The following is a 17,009-nucleotide window of genomic DNA, read 5'->3' as shown; positions in this document are numbered from 1 at the left end:
ATGTGGCTCAGTGGACTGAGTGCTGGCTTGCTAATCAAAAGGGTTGCTGGTTCGATTCCCAGTGTAGGGCACATGGCTGGGTTGCAGGTCAGGTCCCCAGTAGGGGGCACACAAGGTGCAGCCACACATTGATGTTTCTCTCCCTCTCTTTATCCCGTCCTTCGCTTCTGTAAAAATAAATTTTAAAAAAAATTTAAAAAAAGCTGTTCCATTTTCATGCACAACAATGAGCATCAAATGAGCTAACGATATTCACTCCATGCATTCCTTTAGCTTTTTTTACATTTATGTTTAACCACAGAACCTGGACATCATTCTGAGTACAGAGGAGAAAAATACAATAGTCAAATAACTCCTCGGTAGAGACTATGCTAACAGAAACCAAACTTCTGTCTGTACCATCAGCACATGGTAGTTACAGCCCTTGGATGGCCGTGGTTTAAGGAACTCACTTTTGTATGGAATCTGTGACTAGCAACCAGACAGACCTTCTTCCCAGTGAAATAAAAGTGCCTGAATCTTCAGACACTTAAATAGTGATGAGAAGAGAATGAAGAGTTATTCTCACGGATATTTATGGTGCTTCTGGTGTTTGTGTAGAGCACCACCCTGTTCCAAGCCATGTTCATGTGCTGCACGTAGACCTGGGCCACTCTCTGGCTGGGATATGCTGTCACCGTTTTACGGAAAAAGATGACATTGGTAATGTGTACGCATTGAATATTAGTTTGTCTTTATTTCAGAATAGATGTGTTTTTGTTGTTTCTCTACTTACCAATAACGAGTTGCACTCAGTGGCCTTGTGGTTTCTATTTGCTGCAGAAAATGCTCGACTACCTCAAGGAGAAGAAGGATGTGGGTTTCTTCCAGAGCCTCGCTGGCCTGATGCAGTCCTGCAGGTGAGTGCGCGCAGTTTCCGCACTGGCTCCGCAGCGCTGTCTTTCGCAGTGTTTGTCTTACACTGTGGACAATAATTATACACAGAAGGACTTTTAGTGATTAAACATACTTTAAAGGGGGGCAAAAGTTAACTGTCTTATTTCCTGTCTTATTGTTAGGTATTAGTAATATCTTAATTACTAAATTACTCAATGTTGATAATGTGTTGGAAGAATCTCCCCTGTGCTTAGATAGGGACCTTGGAGAATTAATGTGAACTCTGCATATTTGTACATGAGTGGTGTGTGATTTTTAAAAGAGAAAAAAGGAAATTCTATTTAATTTTATTTGGGAGCTTGTGGACCATTTCTCATTTTTCCTAAATAAATGGTCCTTAATCAACTAATTTATGGTAATTACTTTCTATGTTTATGGCACTTAAAATCATTCAGACAGCAGTTGACTAAGGACCTGATAGACACTTAACGTAATAACCTATTCCACCTGGAAAAACAAGGTTATTAGAATTGTATTTAAGTATGTCTGCCACCTTCCTAATGTGCGCCCAGAGTAGGAGCCCACCAGTGGCTCATGCTTGACTTTCACGGGAGTCACGTCAGCCTAGGCCTGGGGAGAGACCAATCCCCAGGGCACCAGGAACCTTGGCTGGTAGGCACTGGACCGGGGCATGTTTCCAGTATGCGTTAACATTTGGTTTACATTTCAAGATACCCAGTTTGTAGACATTGGTTCTTGTGAAGAAAGATTTTCTAGGATCCTCTGAGTGTGTTTCTTCCTGTTATTGTAGTGTCCTCGACCTAAATGCATTTGAGCGACAGAACAAAGCTGAAGGACTTGGAATGGTGACAGAGGAAGGATCAGGTATTGATTACTTAAATTAAAAGGGTTACCTGTGTCCCTGCTTTCCTGACATGGGTCAGCCATCCAGCATCTTGTCAGCACAGAGAGGTGCAAGGCTGTCTTTTAGTGGACAGGGTGCTTATGTAACTCGTTTAAAGCCCCTAATTGGACACTCACAGGTCACACCCAACCCAACCTTCCACAAGGTCGTCCCCTCTTACTGTTCCCTGTCTCCCGTCGTGGCCTCCACCTGGCTGGGGAGCAGAAAAAGACCCTTATTAGAGTTACCCACAAAATGAGGAAGTGCATGGCTGTTCCAGGTTAGAGAATGGGCGTCAACAAACAGGCTCTCCTGCCTGGGCCGCTACCCCAACCCCCAGCCCTGCCACCCCGTCCCTTAGCACAGTGACCCTGTAGCTCATGGAGCCAGCCATCTTCACAGGCCCAGCTCTTTGAGGAAAGACACTCAAGAGTAGTATTTGTTCAGACAATTTACACGTGCACAGAAATGACTCATGTATTCTTGAGTTTTTTTTCCTCTATAATTAGATGTGTGTATAAACCAGAAAAATTAGCACACAGTGTAGTTAAAGCAAAAATAACTATTGTTGTACATTCATTTTAATATTTATTAAGAAAAAAATCACTATTTTTAATTTGTTTTTAATCTTTTGTGTTTTATTTTTTAATTAGTTTTAGTGAGGCTCTATGTGTTTATCTGTCTTTGGTCTGGTTTGGAGTTATCAATATATACACTGAGTCTTCTATAATACTAATCTTGCTGCAAAAAATAAATCTCCTCTCATCTGCCATTTGTAGTCTGCTTGCCTTCCTGAAATAATAATTAACCAATCTATTTTTGTTCTCATAATAGGAAAAAGTATTAGTGCCTATTTCTTACTATATTTTAAAAACTCTCATTTAGACATATTCTAGAGCTGCTGCTGGTACTATATAGTTCTTGGTCTGATTTTACTTTCTGCTTGGCAGTTGAATCTGTATGTTTCATCACCAAGTATTAGTCATACTGTAACTTAATTGTGTTATCTACCTTCAAGAAAAGTCACCAGCAGCAACTTGCGTAGGTTTCTTGAGTGCCAAGGAAAAACTGCTTTGTGTTTGTGACAATAGTCACAACGCCTGGCCTGAGGGCCTGCCTCTGTCACTGAGGTCTGGGGCATTTTCCAGTGTAAAGTGCCTAAAAATGAATGAATTCTTGTGCAGTCTGACTTTCTTGTTTTGGAATTAGAAATATTTCAATTTTCCTTGAAGTTATTCCCTAATGTTCTGTAGGCTCTGAACACAGTTTCAGGAATCACCCTTAGTCATTGTTCCTATCAGCTCGCATGAGGTACTGGTGGCCCCCCAGGCTTAATTTCCTGGGTCTCCTATCCATTGTCAGCCAGAGCTGGATGGGAACAGCGTTTGGGATCCCTGATCAGAAACTGGGTGGGAGCAGCCACTCTGACATGAGAATGCCTACATCTCCCAATGTGGGGCTGCTTTGACTCGTCCATGTTGTTTCAACACACGCCCAGAATAACTGCCCAAACTGATTAACACGTTTTCTATTTTATTTCCTTACAAACAGCAAAACCAAACCAACATCTCAACTTTTCTTTTTCCCCATTTCCTTTTCTTTCAACTACTATAAATGTACTTTCCTTCCTCAGTCATCACTCATGAGCCTGGTAACTATTAAAAATGAGCTGCCTTTTATTTCTTTGCTCTTGATTTGTTGCTGGCTTTGTGTATAGTCTTGGTAGTGATAGTTTTTGTGCCTTTTTCTTTTCATAGACCATTTTAACAAGTAGATTATATAATTTCTACCATTATGCATCCTGTTATTTTTTTAAATGTATGTACTAAGGTTTTCTTTTTATTCCTTTTCCTATGAGGATACTCAATTATTAAAATATTAGACATGAAAGAGCAACAAGCATTTAAATTATGTTTTTGGATGTGTTCTGTTCTGTTTCCTTCGTTTAAATGATCCTGGCAGACCCAGTGTTCGCGACTGTTGTGAAACTGAGTGAACCTGGGTGTGCGCAGTGACTCCCGTGGCGTTTCTGTCTGGGACATACTGTGGCTTTATGGCTAGTCTGCGGGAGCACCGGAAATCAGCGGGCACGAGGGTGGGCTCGGCTAGAGCCCCCTGCTGCCCAGGGGCCCTGCTGGGTCCCTTCCACGCACTGAGAGCGACGGGTTTTCTTTAGTCTTTTGAGAACAGTACTTGTCAAAAACATTCTTAACATAAAAACTAATTTTTATTCTTGAGACCAAATTCAGAGAACACCAGAATGGTAGGAATATGTAGTCTCCAAATTCATATAGTAACAAAGATGGTACTGAAATCTCAAATATTCTCTAAAAGACTTACATGGAAATAAAGAAGGGAAGAGGTGACACCTGTTTCCAGATTGATTAAGAACAGCTAAAGTGGCTCTGTGTTTTGGCATATTTTTAAAATGAGTTACACAGCCATTTTTTAAAGCTACTACAAAGGTTAAGGAATGCTTGTAGCCCCCTTGGAGAGGGCAGGTCAATCCTTGCTTTGGAATCATACACAGCAAAGCCTGGGACGTCCAAGCTTGGCGCCCACGGGGTCGCTCCAGCTCGAGCCCCCCGCCCCACCCCGCTGAGAACGTAGACTCTCAGAGCCGAAGCTTCCCGTCTGATCTGTCTCCACGAGGTGGTGTCTCCCTCGTGAGGATAAAGGGACCCTAACTTAAGCACACAGACTCCCCGGTCCCCACCCACACCCCTCCAGTGAGGTGTCGTCCTCTTTACTGATGAGGATGAGACGGAGGCACACAGGTCCCACGGCCTGTCCCGGGCCCCGCAGGCCCGGGGCTGAAATGCGGGCGTCCTGCCTCACACGTGTACCTCCCCATCCTGCCGCCCAAGCCCCTTGCCCACCCGTTGCCCCGTGTTCTGGTTTGGGTGGCGTTGTTTTGTCCCATTCCCTGTTGTCCATTGCTCCCTTCGAAGGCCCCAATCTGTTGCCAGTTCTTGCAGTCATTGTGGAAGTTTTAAAACCACTGTTGAACTTTCTGTGGTGACAAATAATATTCCTAATGTGGTATTGAGATTCCAGTAGGAAATTTGTTTCTTACAGGTTTGTACCCAAAGATTTCAGACTGTTGGTATATATTCCTTTTTCTATTGCTGTCACTGTCATGTTGGCCCAGGGTCCTCATCCCTCCTTAACTAAATGTCCACATTTCTACGGAAGCCTGGAACACCCACTTGTCTTTAAATAACAACAACAGACACCCACATTTTTTCCAGCAAGTGTTTCATGGATGTGTAGACCTGTGATGCGATCATGTCTTCTCTGTATGCTTTTTAGTTATATGTGTTTTCTTTTAACATATAATGACATTCAAAGCAAAAAAAAACCCCTGTATGGATAGTTAAAATTTCATTCCATCCTGGGGTTTTAGTTTGTTTTTCCTCTGAGCCCCTTAACCGCCTCGCTACGGTAAATCAGGAGGAGCCGAACGGCCGCCGCCTCCTCCCAGGCTCCGGCCGACGGAGGCGGCCCACTTCGCGGCGCTCGCTTTGCCCCGGCCGTGGCCTTCGGAGCAAACTGAATTGTGAGGCCGACCTGATTCCTCAGACATGGCTTGGTTTACATAAAGTGGACAGAAAACATGAACTACCAGTTAGCCCTCCCGAGCCTCCATCGGCTCTGCCTGGTGTGTCTGTAGGGAGAGTTGAAGCACAGGGCGTTCGGTTTCCCTGACCCGCCCCCGAGGATGCCTGGCAGCCTGTGGGGGCCGGCCCGCCGAGGCTGTCGCTGTCCCGGGGCTGCCCCGCCCGCTTAGTGGCCTGGCTCTCAGGGGCCTCGGCCCGCCGAGGCTGTCGCTGTCCCGGGGCTGCCCCGCTTAGTGGCCTGGCTCTCAGGGGCCTCGCCGCCGCCGCCGCCGCCGCCGCCTGCCCTTCCTGCGGGCGACCGTCTGCTGGAGGAAACGCGAGCGCGCGTCGGTGTGAGTGGCCGCGATGCGCCCGGCGCCGTCCGGGCGCGGGGGCTCCTCAGGGCGCAGGACTTTGTGGACAGGCTTGGGGACGAACGGCCTCAGCGCGGCGCCCGCGGTGTGCGTGCGCGGGAGCCGAGCCGCGGGCTGGCGGCTGGGGCGCGGGGCGGCTCACACGGGCCCAGGCGGCCGGTGGAGAGGGAGGGCTGTGCCCAGGGGTCGGGAACAGGTGAGTGGCCGGTGGGAGGCCGCGACGGCCTCCTGTGCCCCGGGCATCTGCGCGCGCCTCCTGAAGCGGCGGGCGGCCGTTCGAGCGTACGGCGCGCTGAGGCGGCCGTGCGCGCGGGGTGAGCGCGCCCGGGAATTCGGCTCCTGACTGACAGCCCGGGTCCGGCGCGCGCCTGCGGGGGTGGCTGCTCGCCCCGCAGGCTCCCGGCTTCTCCGCGAGGCTTGAGACCCGCGCGAGCTGGGCCCTGCCGTGAGGGGCCGGTGGCTGCCTCGGGGCCGCGCGTAGCCGAGGTCAGGCGGCTGCCAGGCTGCAGGGGGTTCCCGCGAGCGTGCTTTCCGCGGGCCCGGTGCAGGCGTCGGCAGGCGGCGGCAGGCGGCGGGCTGCTCCCCCTGCGCCCGCGCGGCGCTGCCCGAGTCTGAAGGTCGGGCCAGCAGGGAGGCTGGTGTGTGGGACGCAGGGAGGACAATCGGGGTTTCAGCTGGAGTCCCGAGCGCTGAGAGGCAGCAAGAGAAGGTGACAGGAAAAAGAACCTGCAAGTCGCATTTGAAAACAAAGGGATATTCGCCCCACAGCCACCCTGTACTTGAATCTTAGCCACGGGACGCACCTAATCTATTTCACAAAGCGGTCACTTTTGTTTTTACTTCTTGGGATTCGAAATAGGGGTTTGCTTCATGCACTGGTGTTGGGTTGTTGCCTTAATTTATATATCTGCACTTAGTAGACTGTATGGATAATGTATCATATCCACAGCCCATGGAACTGCTATATCTAGAAATCTAGTTTTCTTGAACCTTACATTTATTCCTGTTCAGCTTTGCATATTTCAAAGCAGTTGTGCTTTTTTGAACCAATGTGATTCTCCCAACAGCCCTGCAAGTAAGGAGGTTAGGATTGTTAATCCCCATACGGTAAACAAAGGCTCAGAACAGTCCATTGACGTTTCCAAAGCCACACTTCGCGAAAATGTTTTCCTTGGGTCCTAAAATTGATGAAAGCAAGCAGAAACTCACTCGTTAAGTAGCATCCAGTGTGTGGTCAAAGGCCGTTAGCCAAAGATCTCCCTGGTTACTGAAGGAGGAGACCTTGGCGAAGTTTAGAAACTATGGCCTAGTGGGTTCTGGGAGACTTTGCAATATTAAGTGGCCGCTGCTGCTCATCCCCGCTTTAGACTGGCGACTTCTTGAGATTAGGGATGATGTCCGTTAGTCGGTCATCCCCAGCACCTCACCAGGTACTCAGCGTAGAGGAGACACTTGATGAATGTTTGTTCAAGTTTATTGGGTTCAGACGCTTGATCAAAGGTTAAAAGCTGTGGGACATTAGTCAAGCTCCTAAATTTCTCAGGTGTTTACTAAACCGCAAAATGGGATTCATATCCCTATGGATGATTGTGCCCCTGAAATGAAACGATGAGAAAATGTACCTAGCACTGTGCCTAGCACAGCATAGCCACTACCTACATGCTGGCTGCGAGCCCTTGTTTGTTAGATGAGTCGTGACATCATTGAGCAGCCATGCGTAAGCCATTTAAGCAGTGACATTGAAACCACCCACATGGAATTGAACACCTGACTTGTCACTATTGAAAACTCTTGCTCTTGGTGATTCTTCAGTATTGCATGGTACAAAGTAGATAGTTCAGTCTCCTAAAGGTCAGTCCCCAGAATTCTTTCCCCCACGGCCGTGAGGGGTTCCTGATGTGAGCAGCCTCGCGTTCGGCTTTGCGGTGCTGGAGACATCGCCGTGGAAGGACCTGTAGCTGCTAGGACTGCACTCCTCGCAACTCTGTTTGCCCTCATTCTATGTATAGGCACACTAGGTGGTCTTTTTACTTACTGCATTTATTTTATTAACAACTACTGGTAATTAATTTTTAACAGTTAATAACAATTAAACCAAGCTTTGTCTGGATATAAGGCCATAAACTTTGATCTGTGACTGTGAATATTCTAACTAAATAATTGTGTACTTTTAGTGGAGTAAACCAATTTGTGAATAGAACAGTGGTTTTTAAAAATGTTAACTTTATTAGATCTCAAAAGTAGGAATTAATATTTAGTGGCAGCTTGAATAAATAAGGTCTACCTAACATTATTTCAAAGTGAAAATTTATATTTTTGAGACTATCTTGGTTCAGTAAAATTAAGATGGCTTTTTGAAAATACAAACACATTTACTAAATATGTTCAAGAAACTATATTTATCATGTAGGAATGCTGTTCCTTTATGTAGTGTTACTGCCACTGTTACTAATACCGAGCTTCCCACAATGTGTGAAAATGGTCACGTAGGTGATGGAGAGCCAGTGAAGTGGACCGTACACAATATCCTCATTTTGTAGATGAGAAAACTAAGGCACAAAGAACCAACTCGTCATCAGCAGTGACACTGCAATAGCTCTCCCTTTATTATGGTATTAGAAATTCTAAACCCCTTGCAATTAAAACAAAGGCAAAGGAAAGCTCTTCATAATAGTTACTTTTGGCACTCATGCAGCTATCACACACACAAATTAAGAAAGTAAGAGCACTTTCAAGTCCATTTTACTCCGTCTCATTACTTGTTGTTAATCTCAGTTTCCGTTGTCCAGTGAACTTTGTGTTGCACCTGTTACCACGTGGGCTGCTCTCCTGTGCCTCCTGCAGACATAAAGCCGTCATCCCTCTCCAGCTGCCCTCCTTCCTGCAGCATGGGCGGTGGCAGCATTTTAACCAGATGCAAACGTGTGCCTTGCGCAGTCATACCCCTTTGCACCTGGTTCGCCTGGCTGGAATGGAGGCTTCCGCCTCCTGCCCCAGATCATCTGCTGCGTGCAGCACATCCTCATGAGAGTGAGGTCACTGGTGTGTGTACACAGTTGAGAAAACACTATGCCTGCCAGCAGTGACTAAACCTTATGTTACAAATCAGTGGGCAGTGTGCTGGGCATTTTCAGGTCCACAGGTAGACTTCGTGGTCTTTATTTCAGTGGTAACTGTTCTGAGTACTTTCTATCAAGGGTTACTCATTCCACATGAAATATATGAACATTGAAAATATGTACGTGGTTTATCGATTTGATTTTGGGGGGAAAAACATTTTAGATGGGCTCACGAGAATCAATAAAGCTCATGTAAGTAACTACTGATATTTTGACTTAAGGATCATTTTAAAGACTCTTCTGATTAAAACAGCTCATGAAATGATGCTAAGTATTATTGATGAAGAGTTCAGTTTATAGGCCCAGACTGGTCTCCTTTCCGTATCCGATCATGAACTAAACACCAAGGAATGGGCTTATCAGCCATGTAATGAGATTCAAGACATGGTGCGTTTAACATGTGGACTTGCCACAGGGCTGGTCTGTGGACCTGGTGACTTTAGTCTGGTCACCCAAGATTGTATTTTACAGGCTCACAGGGAAACCAGTACAGTGACATCATGTACTTTTTTAAATGTTTATATTAGTTTTCAAAAATGGTTTTGCTTCCTAACCCTTCCATTACATGAAGCCTGTCACTTTGAAAGTCACAGACTGCAGACTGGTAAGTCCATCAGCTCTGTCATTGCTGTTGTTCCCACTTTCAGTTGAAGTGAACACGTGGTCATCGCATCATGTTCTTTTTTAACCCAAAGTATTTCCAGTCTGAGAATTTATTAATATTATTATTTTTAAATACATAAGTACATTCACTCACTTGCCAAACAACATTTTTTTTGTCATTTTGCTTTCTAAACTAATTTAGATTCCAGAGCATATGCTCATATGTTGAACATTTTTTTCACTGACACTTTTTGTTTTTAAAATCAACTTGCATTTGTGTGGTGCTGGTTTTTGTTTGTTTGTTTTTTGTGTCTTTGCTTTCAGAGTAGCTTGCGATAGAAATACATTTAAGTTGGAACAGAGGCAGAATATCTGAGCCTTTCGGCGGTGTCCCTTGCCCCACAAATACACTTAGTCTTTAATGCTGCAGAGTACGCGGCTTTAACGTGAACATATGTGCTAGACGCAGAAATCATTTCTGTACACATCTATTTTTAAAAAAGAAGAAAGAAAGAAAAATGTTTAAATCTTCAGGTTGCTTCTAAAATGTTGCCAAACCCATGCTGCTACTTTTGACAGAGAGAAATCTGAGTGTTGAGATTCAAATATTCTTTTCTGACAAAGAAAATGTGCATCTATCTGCCAAGCGCATGGTCATATGAGCTTCAGATAGAGGAGCGGCCCTGACCTGTGACTGCTTCCGTTCAGAACGATGCTAGACCCACCTGCAAGTGTGGTGGAGGTGGGGCCAGGGCGGGGCACACTCGCTCAGGTGGTTGATAACGTCTGGACTTTCCTGCAGGAGAAAAGGTTCTTCAGGATGACGAGTTCACCTGTGACCTCTTCCGCTTCCTGCAACTGCTTTGTGAGGGACACAACTCAGGTTTGTGAGACCTGAGGCTGGATGATGGTACCAGGAATACATGTTTGAAGCCAGTGATGACAGAGGCCGGTCAGTTCCCAGGCAGGCTCCTCCCCGGAACCAGCGGCCAGCCCCTGAGCATCGCGCTGTGTGTGCGGGCCCTGGCCCTGTGACATTTTACATGTTGCACTGCTGCTTCAAAGCCCTTTGTAGCCATTTCACTAACTCCCATCAGTTGCTCCTAGGTTGGAGTAGACGGGTCGCAGGTGAAAAAGATGCAGATTGGAGAGGTCTCTGTAGAGAAATACATAGCTCTGTCCCCTTGTGCCCCTTCCCTGTACCTGGGGAAGGCACCCACGGATCCCCACGTATAAGTGCTTCCGCCCACTGTTGATGGACCCAGCTCTGCACTGGCTGCTGCGTCCAGGCGGGTGGGAGCGAGGTGGGGAGTTCCACTCAGTTACCGAGTTACTGAGCACAGTCCTGAGGAAGAAAGGGTGACGGAGTAGTGTAGTTGTTGCCTGCTACAAGGGGGGCCCTTTCCCAGTCCCGGCCCAGGGCTCTAGAGGGAGGAGTCAGGAACCGTGTCAGCCACCTCTCGGACAAAAAGTGACAGTGTCTGCTCTGTGGGCACCCAGACACGCTTATGGGGTGGCCACTCACTTTTTATGGAAAACACGAACTATTTCATGTTAAAACTGCTCTTAGCCACAATGATTTTGCTGGAGACATCATTTGCTTTTAGAGTTATTCAAATAACAAGTCACTTTAAACTTTGGAATGAGCTTTAATGGTATCTTTTGGTCTTATATAGATTTTCAGAATTATCTGAGAACCCAGACTGGCAACAATACCACTGTCAACATCATCATCTCCACCGTGGACTACCTGCTGAGGGTTCAGGTATCCTGCCGCATGCGAAAGCGACAAATTAAAGGGGTTGCTTAGCCAAAATAACATGGTGGATTAATACGTTAAGGTGACATGTCGTGATGTGTTTTGGTTTATGACTAGTTGGATGTTTCGCCTTTGATCAGCCTTCAGGAGAAATGGGCCCTTTGTCTCTCTGTCTCTGATGTTGGCTCTACTTTGCTCATCATTTTCTGTCTATAAGTGCTATCTTTCCCTCTACATATTGTAGCTTGTTGGCATTTAAAATTTTATTTTCATTTTGTAAAGCACTTACATGCTGTGCTTTTTCTGTAGTGGATAGATAAAAGGGGGAAGAATATTCAAAACATTCTCAGGAATGGGAAAGAAAGGTTTTCCAACTACGTATATACTTACATTTAATAACCTCATGTTAGATCTCTTCAGCTGTCCTAATATTTGAATTAATTTCACAATTCAGCTTAAAACTCAGTCAGTTAAAAAACTCTCTATTTTAGTGACTTGTTTACATGTTTATAAGAACATATTTACATGTTCTGAAGGTGGAAGCCTCCTCAACGAGGAGAGCCTGTGCATTGAAACTTTTACTTCTCATCTTATTTACAGGAGAGGTCAGTATCATACTTGGAAAATCCACACAGACTTCCAGTTTTTCCCTAAACCTTTAAGTGTATAAAAGCACAACACTTTTTTACTTAAAGCTTAATGGGGGAAAGCATCTATTTTTGAAGCATATGTGTACATTAAGAAGAGTTGGTAAAAACATATTTGTGATTTTTTTACATGTCTCAAAACCCAAATGTAGTTTGCACACGAGGCTAAATTGTGTTATTCATTTAGCTAACTAACATTCCTTCCGAATATAAGTTATTCTTGAAAATATCCTGCCTAGAGAGACTGATCTTACTTAGATGTTTGCTTACAGTTGTCAGTATTTACCAGCAGTCCAGCCAGTGTGCCCAGGGGCGGTTACAGACGCGAGACATGCTGAGTTCTCACCAGGGACATGTCAGGAGCTTTGCTGGAGGGATAGGAAGCCAGTCTGTGACCCAAAAAATATCACTCCATGATCGGCCTAATTTCTGTGCTGATGTAGTAAACATCTAACTGCTCAAGGGATAAATATGAATTAATCTTATGAGTCCTTATGTTTGTGAAGTTCAAGATCATCAGAGATAGAAGGTCATAAAGCTAAGATTTCTGCTGCTCCTCTCCAGTTGTTAACTCTATCTCGGGAGGACACTGCCATATTGCATTTTTAGGAAAATGTCACAGGTGTTTTTATTCACTTCCAAATTGCTTTGTGAAATGATTCCCTGTTATAGATTCCCGAACCAGACAGGCCAGCGATGGCTTCAGGACATGCCTTCACCCTCTGCTTCTCTCTTGCAGGAGTCTATCAGTGATTTCTACTGGTATTATTCTGGGAAAGATGTCATTGACGAGCAAGGACAGCGGAATTTCTCCAAAGCCATTCAAGTGGCCAAACAAGTCTTTAACACGCTCACCGAGTATATTCAGGTAAACATTTACACATTTCTGCTATTTCAAGAGAGAAGGAAAGAAAAAGAGTCAGCTGGTTAGCCTGGAATTCCATGGAAAATTGCAGCATGCCGCAGGTATTCCTCCGCCACCGTCCCATTTCTGATGGGCCTCGTCTGTAGACGCTTAGCCAGATCAGGCTGAGTAACAAGACTAGGCTGAGATGTGAGTTTATACGGTATGAACTTGCTTTGCCCTTTGGCAGGCTGAGACATCGTTCACTCCTTGGCGGCAGGAACCACAGTGAGGGTGCTGGCCTGCCCAGGGCCTGCTGTGTGCAGCGCACTCTCAGCGAGTGTTGCGAGTGGGCGGGCATTAGTCCCACCCTTATAGTATTCCAGTAAAAGCGGGGAGGAATTTTCACAGAAACTTTGTGACAAAGAGACTAGTAGTTAATAACCTCACCTTAGTGTGTGTGTGTATATATATGTGTGTGTAATTATGTAACATAATCATGTATGATATATTAGAGGGAAAATTCTATTTTAAACATTGGTTTATTTCATATTCTCTTCAGGCCAAATTTGTCTTAACCTAGAGATTTTGAAAAGATTTTATAAAATTGTGTTTTTTTCCAAGCAGCAGAACTTTGCGGTTTCCTGGAAGGCCAGCCCGTCTTCTTTCCCTTCTGTCTTCTGTCTGCACGGACAGTAGCACTCTGGATCGGGGAGCCGCAGGGTTGCAATGCCATGTGCCAGTCCTAAACAGGAGGACGCGGTTTACAGATTGCTTCCTTAGACTAAACATAACCTTGTTGGGGGGAGTTACGTAAAAATAGCGGACCGTGTCCTGGAGGTGGCACAGGTTCGGGCACTACCGGGCGACGGACTGAGGAAGAGCTCCGCACGGGGAGGGAGGGCAGGTGGACCGTGGTCCTGCCTCGCAGGCGGCTCGCTTGTTCTGTTCTCTCCCTGGGCAGAGAACAGGATCCCAGTTTCAGCATTACAAGACGGAAAAGCCACACAGGATAATTCTAATAATTTTTCTTTAGGCCAGATCACAGTGAATTTTAAATCAGTTTCAGTTCACTCCTGTTCCTGTTTCCTTATCGCCCCTGGCGTGCATTATTGCCTTAATATTCTCATCTCTGTCTAGAAACATATTATTCACATTCAGTGTGAATTGTCCTGATTTAGTAAGATCAACTGATGACACTATCAAGTCAGCGAATTTTACAGAAACAGGAAAATGGTTTCTAGATAATAAATGAGACTTGAATGCCTATTAAGCGTGGGCTTTCTTAATTCCTAACATAAGTCAGATTCCTGAATTTATATAAAACTACAAGCATCCATTAATGTTTCACTATACGCAAAATTATTTTAACTTGTTTGTATGAACATGCAAGAGATAGCAGGTAAAGGAATATGGCTTATTATGGCTCATTTATTTTTTAACTTTTCATTCCTTGTTTATAAGATATTTTATATAAATTAATCATTTCTGAAGTACATATTTTAATGAAAACTTATTTTGGAATAATTTTGGCTCTCCAGAAAAGTTGCAAAGACAGTACAAAGAGCTTCCATATACAATTCACCCAGCTCCCCCAACACCAACATCTGTGTAGCCAGACGCACCCGGTCGCTGGACTGCACTCAGTGACCCGGTGCCACCTGGACCGTGAACCACAGGGAAGCTGTGGAGGTCCGTGGCTCTGCAGCCAGAGCCTCCCTCACAGCCAGATGGGCCAGCAGTCACGGTGAAGGCACCACGGCCGGGCCCACCGGGTGGGCTGAGTGCACGCCCTTGAGGTCCCAGCAGCCTGATTCCTCCTCAGCACTCGCTCCTCAGATTGCCCTGCGGGCTCTGTCTTTACCAGTCTCTGTCACTTTGTCACCAGCGGAGTCTCACTGCAGGGGTAGTCAGTGTCACGGTCACTCTACTCTTGTCCACTGTGAAGCCCGCCGAGGTCAGGCTGACCTGGGGAGTGGGGGGCAGCAGGGTGACCTGGGCTGCCCCTCCTCCCTGACCCAGGGTCAGCCTCAGGCTTCCTGGGTGGTACCTGTGGGAAGGGATGTCTCTCTCCAGGGACCTGAAAGTCAGGACCTCCCGGACCTGCCCCTGAGTGCGTCCAGGGCCTGGAAATGCCTCTCTTCAGACACAGTTTCAGATCTTTCCACAGACTCCGCATCTGGTGCCAGTCTGCCTTGGAATTGCATCATCCTTTCAGGCAGTCCTCTGGGGCAATGTTTGGGCCAGGTTGCTCCCTCCTTTCCAGGTAGCTCAGAAAAGAAACATCTTTTTTTTGTAACTGTGTCTTTTACACAGTCTCATAACAGACCTTACACACCCAGCTTGGTCTTGCGCAGCCTCCTCTGTCCGCAGACCGGGTCCGGAGAAGCAGCCTGCCCCCTACAGGGCAGGGGGTGGCGGGGAGGGGGACCTGCCCGAGGCCTCTCTCCAGCTTCTGCCCCGGCAGCCTCAGCCCCTCTAGCCTTGGGGAGGGGGACCTGCTGGGTCCCCATTTGCTGGCCCTTTGGCCCAGCTGCAGGCCGCGGCAGAGTTCCAGGTTCCAACAGGTTCCAACGTCAGCATCTCAGCCGTGCTGTCACCTCTTCCAGTCACTGTTTCTAGAGCAATCTCTGAAGTCTTAACGCTCTCTCTAATTCAAACTTAATATGAGTCATTTGTATAAAGGAATGAATAAATTGAAAATTAAGAACTCTCTTGTATATCTGCTTTTTAAAAAAAATGAAATCCCTGTTACTTATTTTTCTGGTTGATGTGGATATGTTTACAAAACTTAGAGGTATACAATTTTCTTGAAAAGTAAAACTAGAAGTTGTCTGCATGCAAACCCTGTGCCCACTGCATCGTGGCCTCCACTGCTCGTGACCTCAGGGCGGGGGCGGAAGCCTGGAGGGCACAGTCAGGTTCCCATGGATTGTCTCAGGCTCTGGGTTTGTCAAGCTAATAACTAATGTTGACGTAAGAAACATCCAAACCTGTAGGAAAATTTTATGAGTTTATTTGAAGAAAACAGACGACGTCGGCTCAGGAGCTTGGTCTCATGCTCTGGAGAATACCGGTTTTGCAGGGGTTTTAATGCATTTGGAATTAAGGAGGGAAGGGGAGGAAGAGCGCATGGAGGTGGGAGAAAGAGAGGCAGGGGTTGGGTTGCAGGGCAGCGAAGATTCTGGGCTGTTGAGCCTCAGAGGCGTCTGGAAAGAGGACCCCTCCTGGCCTTTCAAAGGTGTGTTCACCTGGACCCAAGAATGGACAATGGACGGGCTGGCCTGAGGGGAAGAGGAGCCTTTTACCAAAGAAATCCCCGGCCTGGGGCGTGACTCCGCGCCAGGACCTGCCCAGTCAGAGATTTACGATGGGATCCCCTGTGAGGCTACTTTCTGATGCTGACGGTGTCAGCTTTGTCACAGAACCCCTGTTTCCACCCATACTAGCTGTCAATCTTTTGGGCTGCCCATGGGCGTGTGGCTGGCAGAGCAGCTGTGCCGCGAAGAACGCACTGACGAGCACCATCTCTCTGTGCCTGAGCTTCGCAAGGGCCACCGTGCCATAGAGAGAAGTGCTGACCTCGTTCCACACGTGACTCAGGTTCTTCCCAGACAAGGAGACACACGCTGACCGACGTGACCGAGCAGCTCTCCCCTTCTCTAAATAGGAGAACCCAGAGCCAGACAAAAGTGAAATCATTCACCATTTTTGTCAGTGTTTTATGATTTATACTGAAACAACATGAAAATCCTTGAGAAACTCTTTGGGATTTATTATATTAAACATTTTGAAGGAGAGTGTGAGTATCTCCTGAGGGAACTGTTCCCTTTTCACTGCTCGTCTTTCCCTCGTTTCGGGTTCTCTTTTCAGGTGACTTGTTGGTGATTAGATACGCTGCTGTCCCCTAGTGTTGGGAAGCCCCCGTCAGCACGGGGCTCTCAGGAGTGACGCTGTCGCTGTGTTTCCCCGCAGGGCCCCTGCACCGGCAACCAGCAGAGCCTGGCCCACAGCAGGCTCTGGGACGCTGTCGTGGGCTTCCTCCACGTGTTCGCCCACATGCAGATGAAGCTGTCGCAGGTAGGGCCGCCGCCTTCCGCCGCCCTGAGCCACGACGCGGACGCGGCGATCCTGGGCGAACCAAGCACGCTGCCTCTGTTTGAATGTAGCCTTTCTTAGATGGCTTCCCTACACTTTTCATTCTCCATTACAGAAAATGTCTTAAAATAATTTCATGCAAGCTGAGTATAGAGGTTATTCAAATTTGAGAACAAAAGATCTTAG

The 17,009-nt window shown here is 46.6% G+C and overlaps 1 protein-coding gene across 1 annotated transcript in view; it reads left to right on the top strand.

The window, feature by feature from the left end:
- Positions 1-17,009, top strand: part of RYR2 (ryanodine receptor 2) — a 558,936-nt gene that overhangs the window by 495,681 nt on the left and 46,246 nt on the right. Inside the window, exons 81-86 of the mRNA XM_054584705.1 lie at positions 823-899; positions 1,688-1,761; positions 10,278-10,358; positions 11,152-11,240; positions 12,621-12,749; positions 16,701-16,805. Coding sequence (XP_054440680.1) covers positions 823-899; positions 1,688-1,761; positions 10,278-10,358; positions 11,152-11,240; positions 12,621-12,749; positions 16,701-16,805 — 555 coding nt within the window. The remainder of the gene's footprint in view (positions 1-822; positions 900-1,687; positions 1,762-10,277; positions 10,359-11,151; positions 11,241-12,620; positions 12,750-16,700; positions 16,806-17,009) is intronic.

This window comes from Pteronotus mesoamericanus, unplaced genomic scaffold, assembly GCF_021234165.1.
Source record: "Pteronotus mesoamericanus isolate MK-2021 breed Mesoamerican mustached bat unplaced genomic scaffold, CSHL_Meso_final contig_120, whole genome shotgun sequence".
NCBI lineage: Eukaryota > Metazoa > Chordata > Mammalia > Chiroptera > Mormoopidae > Pteronotus > Pteronotus mesoamericanus.
This window is presented reverse-complemented; position numbering and strand designations above follow the sequence as displayed.